The 18,413-nt window shown below is 35.7% G+C and overlaps 1 protein-coding gene and 1 long non-coding RNA gene across 8 annotated transcripts; both read left to right on the plus strand.

Moving 5' to 3' along the window:
• The first annotated feature begins 2,324 nt into the window (after window positions 1–2,324).
• Window positions 2,325–5,521, plus strand: LOC113283242 (BRCA1-associated RING domain protein 1-like). Of its 7 annotated transcripts, none has more exons than XR_003327386.1 (10): window positions 2,326–2,702; window positions 2,926–2,983; window positions 3,133–3,265; window positions 3,391–3,536; window positions 3,629–3,786; window positions 3,885–3,959; window positions 4,148–4,248; window positions 4,345–4,531; window positions 4,665–4,764; window positions 5,186–5,521. XR_003327386.1 is itself a non-coding variant. In XM_026532436.1 (10 exons), the coding sequence occupies exons 1-10, from the start codon at window positions 2,700–2,702 to the stop codon at window positions 5,241–5,243; spliced, it is 948 nt and encodes a 315-aa protein (XP_026388221.1). In that variant the 5' UTR covers window positions 2,327–2,699; the 3' UTR covers window positions 5,244–5,521. The 7 variants fall into 7 exon arrangements, 6 of the variants coding, with proteins under 6 accessions (XP_026388224.1, XP_026388221.1, XP_026388222.1 ...); XM_026532436.1 differs by having other exon boundaries at window positions 2,327–2,702; window positions 3,391–3,461; window positions 4,661–4,764; XM_026532435.1 differs by having other exon boundaries at window positions 2,328–2,773; window positions 2,920–2,983; window positions 4,661–4,764.
• Window positions 5,522–10,236: 4,715 nt separating this feature from the next.
• LOC113277994 lies at window positions 10,237–12,409 on the plus strand. The gene is made up of 5 exons (XR_003325255.1): window positions 10,237–10,331; window positions 10,463–10,545; window positions 10,665–10,945; window positions 11,236–11,432; window positions 12,049–12,409. It is a non-coding gene; the product is annotated as an uncharacterized LOC113277994 (long non-coding RNA).
• Window positions 12,410–18,413: the final 6,004 nt, after the last annotated feature.

Genomic DNA, 18,413 nt, shown 5'->3' on the forward strand with positions numbered 1-18,413 from the left:
ATGAAAAGAGAGATGAAAAAAGACTTTAACCGGGTTATTTTAGAGCCTGTAGGATATATAAAGGTGTTGGGAGATATTCCTACCAGAGATCTGCTGCATAGAAGAGGTATGGATGTTCCTTTAACCTGCATTTTCTGTGTTGAGATTATTATTAGTCCCACATTATCTGGGTTATCTAAGCTTATACGGTTTATATTTCCTTAGGGCGACTCCACTCATCGCCAATTGGTTTTGAGTTGGATGCCCATATTCTAACATGGTATAAGAGCAGGTTATTTGTGTCGAGTCATTTGACCGCACCTTTACTCTGCATTACCCGATTTATTGTCCACGTTTTAGACCAAATGAGGCTACACATGAGGGGAAGTGTTGAGATTATTATTAGTCCTGCGCGCGGTTTATAATTTCTTAGGGCCACTCCACTCATCACCAATTGGTTTTGAGTTGGATGCCCATATTCTAACACTCTGCCAAGAGAATGAATCAGCCAACCATCTTCTGTTGCACTGTTCTTTTGCACATCAACTTTGGGCTCTTTTTCATGAAAAACTCAACTGGGCTTACACGATACCTAATGATATAGTTTCAACTCTTCACTCCTGTCAACTGCATTTCCGTGATAAGGCAAGCATCACCATTTGGAACTTTCTTCCATCTGTTATCATGTGAACCATTTGGAAAGAGAGGAATTCTCGAGTTTTCAAGGGTAAAGATAACACTATAACCACTGTTTTCGCGAAAGCTAAATACTACTTGTTCACTTGGTCTTTGGTGATTAAGGATTTTGAAAATGTAGACTATCAATCGACTATGGTTAATTGTCCCTAGTCAGTTTTTCGATTTTCTTAGTCTTAATGATCTAGTATCCTGTTACTGGATCTATGTTTTGTTTCTCTTGTAGGGTGGTTCAATTCTTTTGAACTCTCTTTTTTTTATCAATAAATCTTTCTTTGCCGATCAAAAAAAAAAAACAAAAAAAAAACAGAGATCATAGAAGTAATTGAAGGTTAGGGGTAGTTGCAGAGAAGAAATAATCGCTGCAGAGAAGAATTGCACAAGCAGGAAGAAGAAGAAGGATAATAGTTGCAAACGACACAACAGAAGTGTCGTTCTTAAGAAAAGACTGTAGCAGGGAACTGTCATAATTCTACAGTAACTACTTTGCTTGCAAAAGACCTTCTGCGACTACATTATACTTTCAACGACTAACAACAGATTCGCTGAGAAAGACTTTCTGCAACTGCTGTTTTATTCTTTTTGATTCTTTTCACCTTTGTAAACACTTATTGAGCAATGGAAAAAAAATTAGCGTGTTTCCAACATGATAAGATAAACCCCAACATTGGAATGACGGAGAAATCCATATTTCATGCATGTGGTAATTATATTTAATTTTTTTACGACTTTTTGCATTAATTATTAATCGTTTTATTATTTTTATTGAATAGTGTGGTGATTTAAATTGATGGATCATGCTTAAGTGTTTTGATGTATCATGCTTTCGATTTACAATCATTGCTTTAAAAAATCTACCTTGGTAAAGAATGATAATCAATATTTTATTATTATTTGAGCTATAATTGTCTAGAACCAGTCTTTTAATAAGGTGAGTTAGTGTATCAACATATGATGCTTTTAGTAAATAGCCACAAGTGGATAGCCATATATCCACTAACTCTATAATACTCCCCTTTGGATATCCACTATTTTCTATGTTTGCCTCGCTAGAACCTTTATAGGGAAAACCCGAAGGAAAAATGCCAAATAAAGGAATAAGAATACAATGCTAAAAAGTAGTTATGCACAAGTTACCTCGTTAAAATTTTGACAAGAAAAAACTCCAAGAAGACAAAAACTTTGATGAAGAAAAAATAATAAAACACGTCGAAATTCAAAAATTAACTCTCCCCGATGGAAACTTTCATGATTTATAAAGGGGGATACCACTATTAGCGGGGGTGATACCAATTCAGCGATCGGATGGTCAGGATCTGTTTATATGTATTTGTCCTATATGAATTGGTATCAGCCCCAAATAATATTGGTATCCTTTTATAAATCGTGGAAACTTTGCTGGGTTGCAGATTCCTCCACGACATATTACTCAAACACTGAGATAACCCGTCTCTTAGGTTTTGTCCCGATATTCCCATAATAGATGGACCAGTTTTCCTCACCGAGAAAACCATTATTCCAGGGGGCGGATGTATGTAGTCTAAAAGAAACTTCCATTTTGTGGTGTTTGGTTAAAAAAATCAAGCATAAAAATAGGTTTAAGCGAGTCCAAGTCAAGCGGATTTGTTTTTAACCCACCCAACATTCATTTTGTGGTTCTGCCACTCCATTATTATATGGACATATGGACAGCAATAACATCTATACTCGGGAAAAACAATTGACCGACCTACATCAATCACCAATGTTTATTTAGTTTTCGATCCTAAAAGCCGCGATGATCATTTCAAAATCTCCTTTTGATTCATCAATCAAATATAAGACTCCATCAGAGTTTCTATTTTTCTTCCTTCTTTTTTCCTTTGCCATTTCCCCTCCTTGATTTTTCTGATATCAAACATGCAAGAGTATAGAATTGAAATACCTTGATTAGAACCTCCAGAAAATTACACTGATTTAGTTTATATGAAGATGAAAAGAGATGAATTTGATGCTAATTGTGATGTTAAAACTAGGGTTTATTGATGGTACTAGTAGCAGTAGTTTATTGGGTCTTCGTCAAAGACTCCGCATTTCTTTGGAATAAACATTTCTGCTAGTAATGCAAATTCTTATCGTTTGATATAATGAATTTTTTTTACTCTTTATTGTCCATCCATTGTGCTTGCAGCAATTTTTGCAATCATGAGGTTTCTGATTGATTAGTAAAATCTGTGATTCTTTATTCATTCACTGAATTTGAAGTTGCAGGAACAGCTTTCAGTCTCCTCAAGTTGTTACTGGGATTTTTTATTCCAAATGGAAAGTGGTAATTTTTTTGATTTCTTTTTTTTGGGAATTAGTTACTCTCTAAAGTAATTCTTTTAGTAAATTTTCAATTATTTTCAAAATTCACAAGGAGGATTGAACAGGATGCTATTTAAATTGTTTTAGTTATTTCTTCATTGCTTCTTGCAGTTCAAAATCAACATGCAGTTAACGAAGATGACGTCCCCTGGACTTCCAGATATATATGGAGGATCGAAAATGTTTCCAAACTGAACGAGGATGATCATTTCTCTCCTATTTTCAGTATAGGTCCTGATAAATGGTATATTGATCAACCCCTTTTCTGTACTAGGACTATTTCTATCTTACAGTTTCTGCTTTAATCAATACTCAGTCAAAACAGCTTCTGCTTTAATCAATACTCAAAAGTTGCTATATTTGTATTAGGCGATTGCTGGCATTTCGTAGGGGATGCGAGGTCAATGGTTACTTATCAGTCTACGTGGTTGCAATTGAATGTAAGAATTCACGATGTGTGAAATTCAGTTTGGCCATTGTTGATCAAACCTATAACTATAACACATTGAGAAAAGGTATCTAGCATTGTGTATATACACTACAGATTTAAAATGGATAACTTCTAAAGGTTCTAAATTGTTGCCATTGTGTATTTGTATATATATAGATACAGAAGACCAGATTTTCGGGTTCACCGAGGATGAAAGTGATTGGGGTTTTGATGACTTCATACAGTTAAAGGAACTTAAAGATCCTAGAAATGGGTATACCGTGAATGATGCTTGCATCATTGAATGTTCAATTTCAGCACATGACTCTATTGAGGTTGGTAGCTTGTTTGTTCCTAAACCACAATAAATATGATCCAAATTAGCCTCGATGTATATACAAAGTATAAATGTACTGTTGCATTTCTGATTCAGGAGGTGGTACCGGAATCCATTGAGAGGGATTCAGCTTTTATCTGTGCATTTTGCCAAACCTCTAAAGTATCAACGGTACGTGTTATTTTTTTTGTGTGGCTGACATTGAGGTGAATTTGACATAGGAAGCTGTTAACCTCAATGTTCATCTCTGCCTTGTCAATTGAGAAAAAAGGTTTCTTTTCATTCCTTAAGTACTGATTCTCTCTTTTACTAATTCACTTTCCATGTTTCTGACTTTCTATACGGGCGCGCACGTTCAGAATTCTGGATCCATTTTGCATTTTGCCAATAGAAAAGAAGTAGAAGAGGATGAGGCATCTGGACCAAATGTGGTACATGTTCACCAAAAATGCATAGAGTTGTAAGTTTTTATGTTCTTGTTTTTATTTTGTTTTATTTTTTAAATTTCATCTTTCAACCCTAGTTGGTTATTCAATCGTATTTGCCGATATTGTAGGGCGCCTAGAGTTTATTATGCTGGTGAGATTGTTATGAACTTGGAGAAGGAACTGGCTAGGAGTTCTAAGCTTAAATGTAGCTGCTGCGGGTTAAAGGGTGCAGCTCTTGGATGCTTTAAACGCTCCTGCAAGAATACATATCACGCTCCTTGTGCATTGGGTACTTCTGATTGCCGGTGGGATGATGTAAGCTACAGCTTTAAGCATGCAGCTTTATATTGAATTTTTTCCTTGTGTAAAGTAATTAAACTCCTCGTCTATTGTTTCTCCTAGGCATGAAGCTATCTTATTTTCTTTGACTCTGTCTGGTGGTAGGAAGGTCATCGGATGTTATGTCCAACCCATTCTGGTATGAAGTTTTCACATGAGAAAACCAAGGAGAAGAAGCTAGTGAAGGACAATTCTTCAGCTGTTCAAAGGTACATCTCTAATCCTTCTCCAATAAATTCTCACAGTTAGTACCATCTCGAAAGCTCCTTGAAGACTTTTCAGGAACATTAACTAAATTCCCTCCAGTATTGTCATTAAAATCTTTAATTACGATCAGTAGTAGAAATAAGGTTTAAGATCCAAAATAAACAAATTATGGACTTCTAAATGGTCTTATGGATGCTTGTAGAACTTGGGTCTGTGAATGACAGTTGATGATTAGGTGCATTTCTTAGTCAAACCCCACAGTGGCAGCGGTCATCTAATTAAAACTTATCCTCGATATTCCTTGCACTCTCTTTTTCTACTGTCTCGGTTTCATATTTGCTTAGGTTGCTTTTGATCCTTAATTTGTGGAAAAAAGAAGACTTCATTTTGAATGTTTTTTTTCTTCTTTTCTTTCTATTTAAGGTTGAGTATGCTGAAGAAAGAAAAGGTGATAGCGAAGAAGAAAGAAAAGTCGTCATAGTCGGATGGGGTGAAGGTGCAGATGATTGAGAGACGGTTGATATTGCTAGTAATGGTGACGAACAATGGAGGGAGAGAAGCTAGCGAAGGACAAGTTTAGTGATTCCAAAGCACTACCTTTACTACTTTCTTGGACCTGTGTCTGGACATCTGAATCTTCATTTTTTTTTTTTTGAAGCATGGGTTGAAATTAGTTGTTTGTTCATCTGAAAATTAAATGGGAAAAAAATGGACTGAATTGGTTAAGAGGTGTTCGTTTTCTTAAACACCATGATCACATTTCAATCTTTTGAATCATCTAATGGTTTATTCATTTCTCCATTAATGGTTTTTCACTCTCTAAAATGAGCTCCATTTATCTCAACTCCTCGCCCAAATCCCAGAGCGTCTCTAGGATACTGAAAGGAAGATCAAAAGCCCCCATTCTGATTCCTGTGTTCTTGGGAATATAGATGAAAAGAATCCATTTTCTTCTTCTTTGGTCTTCAAACTCAACTCAGGGTTTAAGGTTTTCATGAACCTTTCAGTTGTCCGTTTAGGTTTCATTTCTTTAAAATGTTGATTAAAATTAAATTTCGGGGGTGATCATGTCATGATTCTATGCCACACTTTGTCAAGCCAAACCAAATTAGCTCGAAAAAATTCTGCGGAAGCATGTGTTTTTTCACATGAAATTCTTGATGCCAACACACATCGCCGACAACAAATTTTTTCTCAACATGGCAGATTTTTTTTTATCACCACCTTGTTGGAAATTTGATGTAAGAGAAAAGTACTTCATTAAAGATTACCGTCAATAAACTTACAAGAGCCACATGAGAGACTTACAAGAGCCACATGAGAAACTTAAATAGAGGAGATAGTGTGAAAGACAAGTTACATGATAAAAGATAAAACAGTAAATTTAAAAGTCTAACAGATAAACCTAAAGACCAAAAGGTAAAAGTGAGATACTCTAACACTTCCTCTCAAACTGAAGCAGGGTACTGCATCAATTTGAGCCTTTAATCAGAGAAATGTGAAACAGTTAACGGCTTTGTAAGAATGTCAGCCAATTGCTCAGAGGAAGGAACAAATGTAACTTCAAGCAATTCTCCGAGTGATAGTTAATTTCAATATGCTTATAGTGTGCTAATCTAGCAGCTAGATTAGCAGTCTACGTCAGCCTGCACAACTTCCTAAGTCATATGGTATTGCTAATCTAGCAGCGAGTCGCTGAATAAAACAACGTTGGGCGCTGAATAATTCAGCGCAAAACAAATATCTTCTTTACGCTGAATCATTCAGCTTCTGACCCAGTCAACCGGATTGACTACGTTGAACCATTCAATGCTCAGAAAATCGGGTTTTCTTCACAGAAGAACGCCATTTCCCTCAGTTCTTCCCGTTTCATTTTTTCAGAAAATCGGGTTTTCTGTGGGTTTGTTCTCCATCGTATTCTTGATTGTTTGATAGTAGTTTTATTCAATTCCGTCCACGAAATTGGTTGAGGTAAGGATTTTAAACTTTAGGTTTTTTTTTCTTTTTTGATTTTTGACTATGATGAAAATTTGATGAAATTGATTATTGATAGTTGTTACAATGCATGATTTAGATGATATGTTTACACGATTTGGATGATATGTGATTGAAATTAATTTTTAGATTTTTCGGGGTTTAGTTTGATTATTTGTGATGAAAAAAAAATGAAATTTTGATTAGTTGTGATGAAAATAAATGATAATTTGTATGATTAGTTTGTAGGTAAATTTGTATGATTATTTGTGATGAACAACATGTATGAAAATGAATATGGATGTTTTTGATTAGTTGCGATGAATATGAATGATAATTGATATTTTTTTCATGTTTGTTATTGATTGTAGTATGAGTATGGATGAATTGCTAGATCGTTTAGATATAGTATCGTCAAAGACTATTGAAAAACATGTATGCAAAAATACGATAGATCTTCGCAAAGTAAGCTTTGGAAGTAGTTTGAAAGAGATTGAAGTGTTTTATAAAATTGTAGTGCACAATAATCCGATAGCACAACAATATTTTGAGAATTGTGGCTTTTCTTCCGTGTTCGAGTTTGATTTTTCCAATGAGGATAGAAGCTTAGTTGAAGCCATAGCAGAGAGATGGTGAGAAAAAACCAAGAGCTTTCATTTCCAGGAGTTTGAAGTTGGCCTCCTTCCTGTAGATTGGTACATGTTAACGGGAATTCCCACTGGTGACCGTAGTAAACGACTAGTAGTTATGCCGCAGTTGGGTGATCTAACATATCCTGATCTGGATGAATTGTATTTTTTGGATATCAAAAATAACTCGGTTTCTTGGGACCTAAGAAAAATTCATTATCCTTAGCTATCTTGAGAAACTACATGATAAGAAGAAAATACCAGGATAATCTAGCATCTGCAGAGACATTGGCACGAGCATTCTATATGTGGTGTACTGGTCATTTTCTTCTTGCGGATTCTAGTGGAAGAGTAGATATGCGTTGTGTTTTATTGTTGGTCGATTTAAATAGAGTTTGGAAATATGATTGGGGTATAGCTTCGTTAGGTAATACCTATAAATTTCTTAACGATTGGTCAACCAACGGTAAAGATATATCTGGCATGGTTATGGTAGTTAAGTATTGGTACTATTATTACTTCCACAACATGCTGCCCTTGTTTTGTCAGATAGAGGGATATCATTATGATGTTTTCCCAAAGATTAGTCTCTTCAAGAGGCCTAACATTATCTCAAGGAAGAGGGGACATAAAGGAGGCGAAAAGGATACTAGGAAACACTCAGTCACAAGCGTAAGAATACAGAGTGACACTAGAACAAGTGCATCATGTATTTGGAAACCATGGTTAGATAGTGAGTATGCTGTGGGAGACCAATATGAGTATGCACTACAAGTATCCAGAGTGAGAGTTGTGTTTTTTGACCCGGATAAAAAAACAAGAGTTAGTTGTTACTTGGCTGAGGGATTCCAGAGGCCGATAGAAGATGAGATTGTAGTCCCAGCAAATCCTCCAAATTTGCTATCAGTTGTGGAAATAAGGAATATAGTTGTAGTCTTCGACTATTATGCAGTAACTGAGGATCAATATAACACTTGGTATAAGAAGAAGAGTGTTGGACGTCGATCAGATAACATTGGGTAGCTCAGTTGTTCCTCGCCGTTTGTTTTCTATTTATCCGACTCCTCACATGATGTGGCAGACATATACTTATGGCACATATAATGATCCCCTGCCATAGCAGCCGGAAATTGACCATTTTGCAATGAAGCCGGCGTAGAACAACGAATACTAGTTTCAGAAATACCTAGCACGTATGAATTTTCCCAGTTGGGTTGGACATTGGTAAGTACATTTACATTTGTTTGCATTTTCATTTTAAGTTTCTTGAATATTTAAATAAATATCTCTACTTTATACTTGTAGGAGGATTGCTCCAAGTATATGTCACGACAACATTCATTTGAGCTTGGAGTTCGTGAAGCCGTATGGAATGAGTCATAGCGAAGATCTACAACTTCATGTTCCTCATCTGGCATATCTTGTTCTTCTTCATTACCTTCTGTGCGTGGAGATGGAATATCGCAATGAGAAGGAGTGGGGGAGTATCACGGGAGATGAACCTCAACCGCCAATTCAAGAAAACATAAGGCTAGCTTCCCATGTGTTTTACAACCCTACACTTTGGTCGGAACTTCGCTTGGAACTCACTACACACATTTGGAACCGACATGGAGAAGGTTTGAGAGATGGTGATATTCCAAACATGGTGATGGATGATGCCTTTCCGGAATCTCATGAGGGCACAACCGATGTGGATACCGATGGATATCTATACGACTATGAAGGAGATGGAGATCAATACAGCTATGAAGGAGATGGATAATTTTATGAGAATGGAGAGTATATTTCATATTCACCACTTTATTTAACAAATACTCTTTTTTTCATTTAAGTACGTTTTCATTAATTAAGTAGACAACTTAATAACTCCATAATACTTTTTTTTTTCATTTAAGTACATTTACAATGATATTACATATTTTTAACTTGAACTTCATAATACTTCTTCATGCATATACTCAAGGTCGAGCTCCACCAAATATCTCAAAGCGGTGATATGAATGAACGTCTTTCCTTCCTTTTCTTCGTATACACCGGTAGCACCTCCAAGATCACCATTTGATTCCCTCAAGTATCTTGCAAACACCTTGCACAAACGCTTGATGGTTTACACCGACACTCAAGGCTTTTTCGACTTCTTCCATTAGCATTACCATTGATTCTCACAAATTCTTTCTCAACTTGTTCCCAAAAATTGTTGCGTGTTTGAGAATTGTCTAATTGATTTGTGTCGCCAATTTTGCAAAAACTTCTCACTGAATCATTGTCTTCGGCTATTGAAAACTTCACACAAACAAATCCGGCCATACTTGAATTGAGAACGTATGAGGAGAAGAAAAGAATGAAACTTCACAAGTTTGGGGTGGGGATGTTGAGTTCATGGCTTGAGTTTATATAGAGGAAGAAAAACTGATCGGACTACTAGCCGTTAGAAAAGCGCTGAACCAAACAGCGTTCAACGCTGAACCAAACAACGTTTTTCTTCACAGTCGTAGGATTAGAAAATAGTAGTTATGTTCAACGGCTGGAAAGCTAAACGTTGTACTGTTCAGCGCCTGGCGCTGAACCATTCCGCGCCTTGTTGTCTCAGCCGTCAGATCAAAAATGACCGTTAGAAACGGTTCTGATTTAGTGGACGTTAGAAATATCAACAGCTATATTTCCAGGCAACCCTATAAATAGAGAAGTGGAAATTGTATAAATAGCCCTACTTCTGTTCGGCCTTCATAACTTCCCTTAACCACAATAATAATACCCCTCTGTGTTTTAGAAAAAAAATCCACTTGCTGATAATTCCACAAATACCCTCTTACATCAGTCAAGAATCGATATATCACTTATTTCATTTTTAATTTCAAAGCTAACTTTTTCTTTGTTTCCCTTTTCTTCCTTCAACCATCTCCATCACCCCCTATGCAACTACCACCAACTTAGCCACCGACGACTGATTCAGGAATCAGTCGGTAACTACCATCAACAAATGCGACCTTCTTCTTCTTCTTCTTCTTATCTTTATTTTAAATATTGAACTTTTAATATTAGATTCAAAGAGTTCTAGATCTGATCTTTGGGTTTTTTTTTCTAATATTTTTAGGGTTAAACTCACTCGAATTATTGAAGAGGGAAGTAATGATGATGAGGATGTTGGTTGTTATGGTGGCGACGGCGATGGAGAAGGTATATTTTTTTTTTTTTTTTTTTTTTTTGGGATTTAGGTTTACATTAGGTAGATTTTGTCTACTGCGATTCTCATGTTGATGGTAGTTGTATCGTATTTTTAACAAATGGTGATGTAGATGGAAATAGGCTAAAACGAAAAAATTAATGATGGAGATCGTGGTGATCCTTACTGAAATGATGAACTTCGTGATAAAAAGGTTGGAATGTTGGCTGTGTTTAGATAAAGAAAATAAAATTGGTTCTGATTGGTGTTGTGGTGGTGGTTAGGGATAATCTGTGTAATTGTTATTGGCGGTGGTGAGGTTCAAATGAAAAATTGGTGATGGAAATATCGGTGGATGGTGGTTTTGGTTGTGGATTGTTGGTGGTGGTGGTGATATCTTCCTAAAGATAAAAGGTTGTTTTTTTTAGTCTTGTTATGCATACCCTGCTGTAATTGCAAAAAGAAAATGCATGTTTCAATTTGTTTGAGTTGGTATCTTGTATTAAGAAAGTGATATTTCTTTATTTTGTTTCTCTCTTATTTGCTGTTGATATCAAACTTACCTCCATTTTACAAACCTCTTAATTCTCACTACATAACAAGTTTTTATACAACAGTTGAATTTGATTTGGAATTTCTTAAATCAGGCACCCTGTACCATGTCTCATATCTTTGTTTTTTTCTTGATTTGTGGCATGCAACAGTAGTAATGAATGAAACTAACATGTCGGGTACTTTTAATGTTCTCGGGAGAAAGTATAAGTTCATGTGGCTGCCTCTTTTGGGGATCTTAGTAATGGCATATGCAGCAAAGTTGTCCAACTTTTTATAGCATACAAGTGCACTAACACTGTAGGTGCTAGCTACTATGTTGGTTGGATTCTCTTCTATATTCTTTCAGGTACACACTCTCTTGATGCGTTTATTGTAATTTCATTTTCCTTTGATGGTGTGGAATTGAAATAATTTTGTGGTACAATGGAAGAACAACTGATTCCATGTCAGAAGATGCGTGTTCGATTCACGTCAAGTTCACTAATTTTAATACATGAATTTTTTGGGTCAATTTTTGGTTGTTCACACCATATTTTGGGGGCAACATTGGTTGTTGAAACCATATTTTGGATCAACTTTGGTTGTTGACGCCATACATAATCTGAATATTTTCTACATTTTTAATTTTGGTATCAACTTGGGTTGTTAACACTAGATTTTGGTGTAAACCTTGGTTGTTGACACCAGATCTTGGGATCAACTTTGGTTGTTGACCCATATATAATTTGAACATTTTCTGAATTTTTAATTTTCTGGATCAACTTCAATTGTTGACACCGTTTTATTTATTTTTTGATTTTTGTTTTGGAGATCAACTTTGGTTGTTGACCCCATATATTTTATTTTTTTACTTTTATGAATTTTTTTATGGATCAACTTCGGTTGTTGACACCATATTATTTTTATTTTTCTTTTCTAATTTTTGTTTGGGGATCGACTACTGTTGTTGATACCACTTGCAGGAGCGACGATGGTGGTGGTGACGGCAGCGATGGTGGTGACGGAGGCGGTGGTGGTGATGGCGGTGGTGGTGGAGTGGTGGTACAATATAAGTGTTGGTGGTGCAATATTGGTGGTGGCGGCGGTGAAGTGGTAGAGAAACAAATTTGTTGTATTTAGGAAAAAAAAATCATATGTATGAGGGTATTAAAGTAATCTATTTTTAAATGGATATGGTTTTAAAATGGTAGCGGTGTTTTTATTGTTGTATAAGGTTATATTTGTTGGGTGTGAAAACTAGGGATATATAATTAATGTACCTAGAAGAGAACTACTTCTCCTTCATCCCTCACACCAAAATCAATTGATTCTCTTATTCATTGATTTTTTTCTTCTTCTTCACCTATTTTGTTCATACAAAATATGACACACTTTTGTACGAAACAGGATGCGGCACTAATTTTGGGTTGAGTTATAGCAAGCAACGATCCGATTAATGGAAAAGATAAAAAAAAACTGGTATTTTGGGGGAAGATTATGGAAGAGTTCATTAAAAGATATCCTCAAGGTAAAGAGAGGGACAAAAAAGCATTGCAATCAAGGTGTAACACATTGAGATCCAAAGTGAGAAGATATATTTCACACGTTAGACCTTATTTCCGAAACAAACCTACGGGAATGACCATCCAAGATTATGTAGGTACTTTTTAAAAAATTTATATTTTTTTTTTCATTTTTTTTTCTTTCTTACTTTCTTTCTTTCTTTAATACATTTTTTTTTCTTTCTCTAGTACTATCATGGGAAAAAAAATTATGAAGCAGAAATTAAGAGCCTTTGGAAGCATGAATCGGTGTTCTAGATCCTAAAGACTTATCAACAGGATTAAAATCCAACGGTGAATAATGATGATGGAGGGACTCAACCTGCTCAAGATAATCAACCTATTCACGACAATACAACTAGTATTTCCGCTCCAGTAACTATGTATGAAGATTTGGTGGATATGAAAACATTTGGTAGTTCATCATCTACTCATGGTTCCTCGGACATATCTCGTACAAGACGTTATTTCGAACAAACGGATGATGTTAGCGGTGCGAGGAGAGATGCTTTAAAATGAAGGGCTCGTGAGACTAAAGCATTAGAGAGATCGGATGACATCGCAAGAACAAAGGTTTTCCAAGTATGAAACACAGGAAGGGTACCTTAAGAAACACATGGAAAACTTTACAATCTTGGCACAAACACAACAAAGAGAAGCCTACTTGAACATACTACGCCAAAACATGAATGAAGTTGAGGATTGGGAGAAACCCCTCTACAAATTATGGAAGAATGAGATTTTGGTCCGTCATGGATTACCACCTCTCCCCTAAGTTATTTAGAAGTTCATTTTCAAGTTTTAATTAAAAGTAGAATTTTAATTTCAATGTTCTTTTTTAATTTTTAGAAGTAGAATTTTAAATTCAATGTACGTTTTTAATTTCTAGAAGTAGAATTTTAATTTTAATGTATTTTTTTAATTTATTAGAAAACACTGTAACCTTGTTCTGCAATGCAATTAAAGAATTTCAAACGTTTCAAAATTCAAAATTTGAAAACATAGCCATTGGTGGTGTAAAATATGTGTAGGAAATAAAGGAAACATTTAAAAACTCAAAATTTGAAAAAAGTAACCGTTGCTAATGTAAAGGAGGTGTAGGAAAAAAATAGAGAAAAAAGGTCAAGCGTTGTATAGTTCAGCGCCATAAGGTAGTGCTGTATAGTTCAGCGCCAGCATCCAACGCTGAATGGTTCAACAACGATTCCCTGGAATATTCGTTTTGCGCTGAATCATTCAACGAAAAGGTGATATTTTGTGCGCGGAGCCATTCAGCGCTTCAATATCGCTGTTAATTCACCTGCGAGCACATGCTAGGAGAGAGAACTAGTGTTAACAAATAAACAACATTTTTTTTGAACTGCAACACTTAACTCCTAATCTAGCAGCTAAATCTAGCCCATAGTACTTAGTCTTAATCCTTGCATGAAAATCTGAGTTGGAAACTAGAAATGTATCTCTAAGGTTGTCATAGTAAAGCTTAAATGGTCTTATAAGAGAAATTTCCAATTCTTCAATAAGTTGAGAGAACCCCGTAACTTCTTAAGTCATCAAAGTGACTTCCTTGTACTCAGCTTCTATAGATGACTTGGAGACTGTTGGTTGTTTCTTAGATGACCAGCGTATCAAAGAATTACCTAAGAAAACACTAAGTTAGGATGTAGAACGCCTAGTATCAGGACACCCAACCCAGTCAAAGTCTGAATAGACACTGATAGAAGTGATATCTTCTGTAGATATAGTAATATCAGCATCTATAGTTCCTTTTGAAGTACCTTAGAATGCAGTTAGTAAGAAGAAGATGAGACTGTTGGTGCATGCATGAACTTATACACATAGTTCACTGCAAAGTTGATGTCAGACCTGGTTAAGGTAAGATACTGCAATGCTCCAACAAGACTTCTACACTACAAAGTATCTATGAGTGGAGTGCCTTCAAGAATTGATAATCTTTTCTCAGTGGTGACTGGTATGTTGATAGACTTGCGGTCTACATTTTTGATCTAGTAAGAAGATTTAAAGTGTAATTATGATGTGTGACACGTATAGAGTGAGGAAAATTTGTCATATCAGCTTCAATACCAATGAAGTAGTGTTGATTTCTAAGGTCTGTCATAGAAAAAGCAGAGCCAAGTTGAGAGATAAATGATATAATGTAATAATCAGAACTACAAGTAAGTATAATATCATCTACATATAAGAGTAGAATAGCCATAATACCATAATTGTTGTAAATGAACATTGATTAACTGTTAGTACCTGAAAATTACTTCCAGGTAAAACAAATGCACCTCTGTGGTACTTTCTGTTTAAGTTCGAAAATCAAATTCGAACAGGACAAGCCTAAACCACGATAGAAGTAGTTTCGTCCTGCTTCGGTCACGATAGAGAGGAATACGAGTTTATCTTAGGGGAGAGAAGCAGAAAAGTTTGAGAAATTGGCAATGGTATTGAATTGTGTGTATTGGGTATTGAAAACTATGAAAAATACATAGCTTTTTTGGCATGAAAGCTTGTCCTTTCTTCTGAATAGGTTAAGTTACCTATTTATAATAGTTTAGTATACACAGTTCCACTCTCGTAAGTAGTGGAAGTTGTGAGTTATGGAGATATGGATATGATGGGTTAGTGTGAGATAATTTAGGGAAGTTTCGGAAACCCCCCTTTATGTTACGACCACTACCGCTCCTACTACTGTAATTGTTAGAGCACTGCTCGGTCGAACTCGCAAGCGTTGCTATCTCAAGCTTGTTTTCAAGTTTAGTTGCTGAAACTATAAGTCTTGATTTCTAGTCTACTTATAACTAAGTCTCAGATTAGGATAGAAAGTGTAGTCGGGCATTATATTTCACGGTGTTGATCTATTGAAGACGAAGAACTACTAAGGGGAGTTTGTGAAACTTCATCAACAAAAGGTGTGTGGAGACTTGAACTCATCTATCACTCAAAAGTCTATCTACTCTATCTCCTATTTGAGACAACAGTCGTATAGCTATATGATAGACGCATTTATGTGTCTATTTTGTTCTCAATATTCTGTATTGTTATACTCGATTAAGTACTTATTGTGTTATTTTGTAGATGTTTTTAGAGAAATAAGCCTTTGCGGCGAAATGAGCTCGAAAAGTAGTGTTTTACAACCCAGGATAATGTACTGGAGGCACCTCATAAATGCACCGGAAGCGTCCCAGAAATGTACCGGAGGAACCCAGAAAAATTACTATTTCCACCCCAAAATTACTATTTCCACCCCAATTGCTAAAGGGACACCCGTACAGTATTAGGGGGAGGACACTTTTCTTCTCATAATTCAAATTTTGGAAAAAGGCGGGAAAATATTTCTTCTCACTGGCAGTTGTTTCGAATAAATATATGAATTGTGTGAATGATTAATGGTGGAATCCTGTGTTCTAGTGTCTCTTGATCTTGTGACAAATATTGTGTATATATTTTTGTTTTAAAGATCTTTTCAAGTCCGAGTAACGAATCCTTATTTACCGCAAAATTAATACTATAACAAAAAAATGGCGCCGCCGACGCGGACTTGTGTATAGATTTATTTTTATTTTTTTTAATTATTTTTGTTCTTCTTTACGTTTCTGGGTTTTTTGTCTTTTTTGTTTCAGATTTTGGAAGTTGGAGCGAAAGAAAATTTTTCCAAAGTTTTTGTTGAATACTTAAATACTGGAGTAAAAGGCAAAGCGAAAGGGGCGAAAGAAGAAGATTTTTTACTTTTTTTATTTTGATAAAAAAAAGAGAGAAAAAAAAAAGAGATATTTGTATTTTATTTTATTTTTATTTTTATTTTTTTAGACTTTTTATTTTTCTTAGACTATATTTTTTCTTTTGCACTTTTTTTTTATGGACTTTGGAATTTAAATTTTGGGACATTATTTTTCATACCCTACGGAAGGGTATTATTAATTAAAAAAAAAAATATATAAACTGTATGCAGGGAAGGACGACGATTACTATATCGTCTCGGCCCCTCGGGTTCGTACATGACATAGGAGTCGTGGCCCGAGTCGACTTCAACGGTTCATCCCCCGTCTGGTACGGGAGGTAAGTCCATCGAAACACTCGCGAATCTCCTGTAAGCGAGTTACTGTATTCCTTAAGGTGATTCATTGATTGAGGACGAATTTGGACTGTTTTTAAATTCCTAGTAAAGGGAAAGGCCTGGCCAATACAAGATAAGGGTTCGTATTTCATCACTGTTCCCTTCTTGCCCGCCTTAGGTAAACGAAACCTAACGCGAACCCAAGCTTAAAATCTGATTAGAACGAGACCGATAGGGTAACGAGCTTGGTAGGAAAATCTTTCGAAAAATATTGGTTACTCTTTTAGCATACTTCGAAGTTCTTGATGGTTTCTGTAAGTTGAATGCGTGACTGCGTCTCCTTGTACCGGTGAGGCCTTGGGTATCAAAGCTCCACTGAGCTTCCCTCGCCTTGATTCAACTTACATTAGCTCGGATTGATTCCAGAGGGGTGTGCTCAAATTGTAACGAATTCCTTTTCGAAGGAATAGAAGCTGGTCTAGAAAACAATCTAAGTGGAGCCATCAGGCTTTTTGTTTGTTAGAAATCTTTAGGTTTGTTTTGGTGGAGTCGAGTCGGCCTTGTTTGTGGTTGTGTATAATTCCCTTGCAATTAAGAATGTCGAACTGGTATGATAGAAGCCAATACAATGAGTACCGACCTGAATTTGAATATGTACATCATCAGTTTTATGACCATAGTGGGAATAGTAGTTGGGAACGCCAACCTTTTCAAGGTTATGGTTCATACCATAGTGAGCCCAATTACTATCCACACACGAATTGGTCTTACGAGCAAGAAAATCAGGAATATTATAGTACTAGTCATGCGTTTTTGGAAAATTACTTAAAAACTAGTCCTGATTATGACATTTCTAAACATGTTCAATCTCTAGAAGAAACCTACCAACAAGTTCGAAGGGAGTATGAACGTGCAGTTAGTTCAAGAGAAGAGAGTACACAACGGTCTAAGATATTCAATGAGACTTGTGAACGTATAAGTGTTACGCTCAGTGAAATTTAAGCACGTTTAGAGGCAGAAAATGAACAGTTAGCTAATGCTGCTCGAAATAATCTAAATTTCCAAAATAGTGTTTCTAATTCTACCCTTGATATCAATAGTGAATATTTGCCCAATCTAGAGGACGAGGTTAGAATAAAAGACACTATTTTAGATGAGGTTCATTATGATTATGATGAAGATAATATTGATGAAGAATCATACATTTGTAGGCATAGTGATCCGGAACTAGTTACTCCATTTGAACTTCATAATGATAATATTATTTCTGGTTCAGATCCCAATAATTTTAATGATTATTCACCTATTCAAAAGGATGTGGATCTGACTAGAGATACCACCGTTTTAGACGATGTAGTTCATGATCCTTTAGCCTACAGAGTATTGGATAATCCATTATTTTATGAACTTATTAATGGATCGGAGGAAGTAACTTTGATTAACACCTTAGTTAATGAGCTTTAATTAGAAACTTTCTCTTATAATCCTTTATACGATGATGGTTTAGAGGAACCGGTTTATCTTGAGAATTCTGTTTTCGAGTCGAACGATTTGGAAACAGTAGTCTTAGATGAACTCGTAGAGATTAGTGAGGATGAACCTGACTTAGAAGAATCAATTGCCCATTTTCAGGAATCTGATGACCTAGAAATTAGGGAGATTGTGACCAGTCTATCTAGAGACGCCGAATACTCTAAGTTTGGGGGTGATTATCGTTCTCCGTGTG

The sequence above is a fragment of the Papaver somniferum genome, chromosome 5 (assembly GCF_003573695.1).
Source record: "Papaver somniferum cultivar HN1 chromosome 5, ASM357369v1, whole genome shotgun sequence".
Taxonomy (NCBI): domain Eukaryota; kingdom Viridiplantae; phylum Streptophyta; class Magnoliopsida; order Ranunculales; family Papaveraceae; genus Papaver; species Papaver somniferum.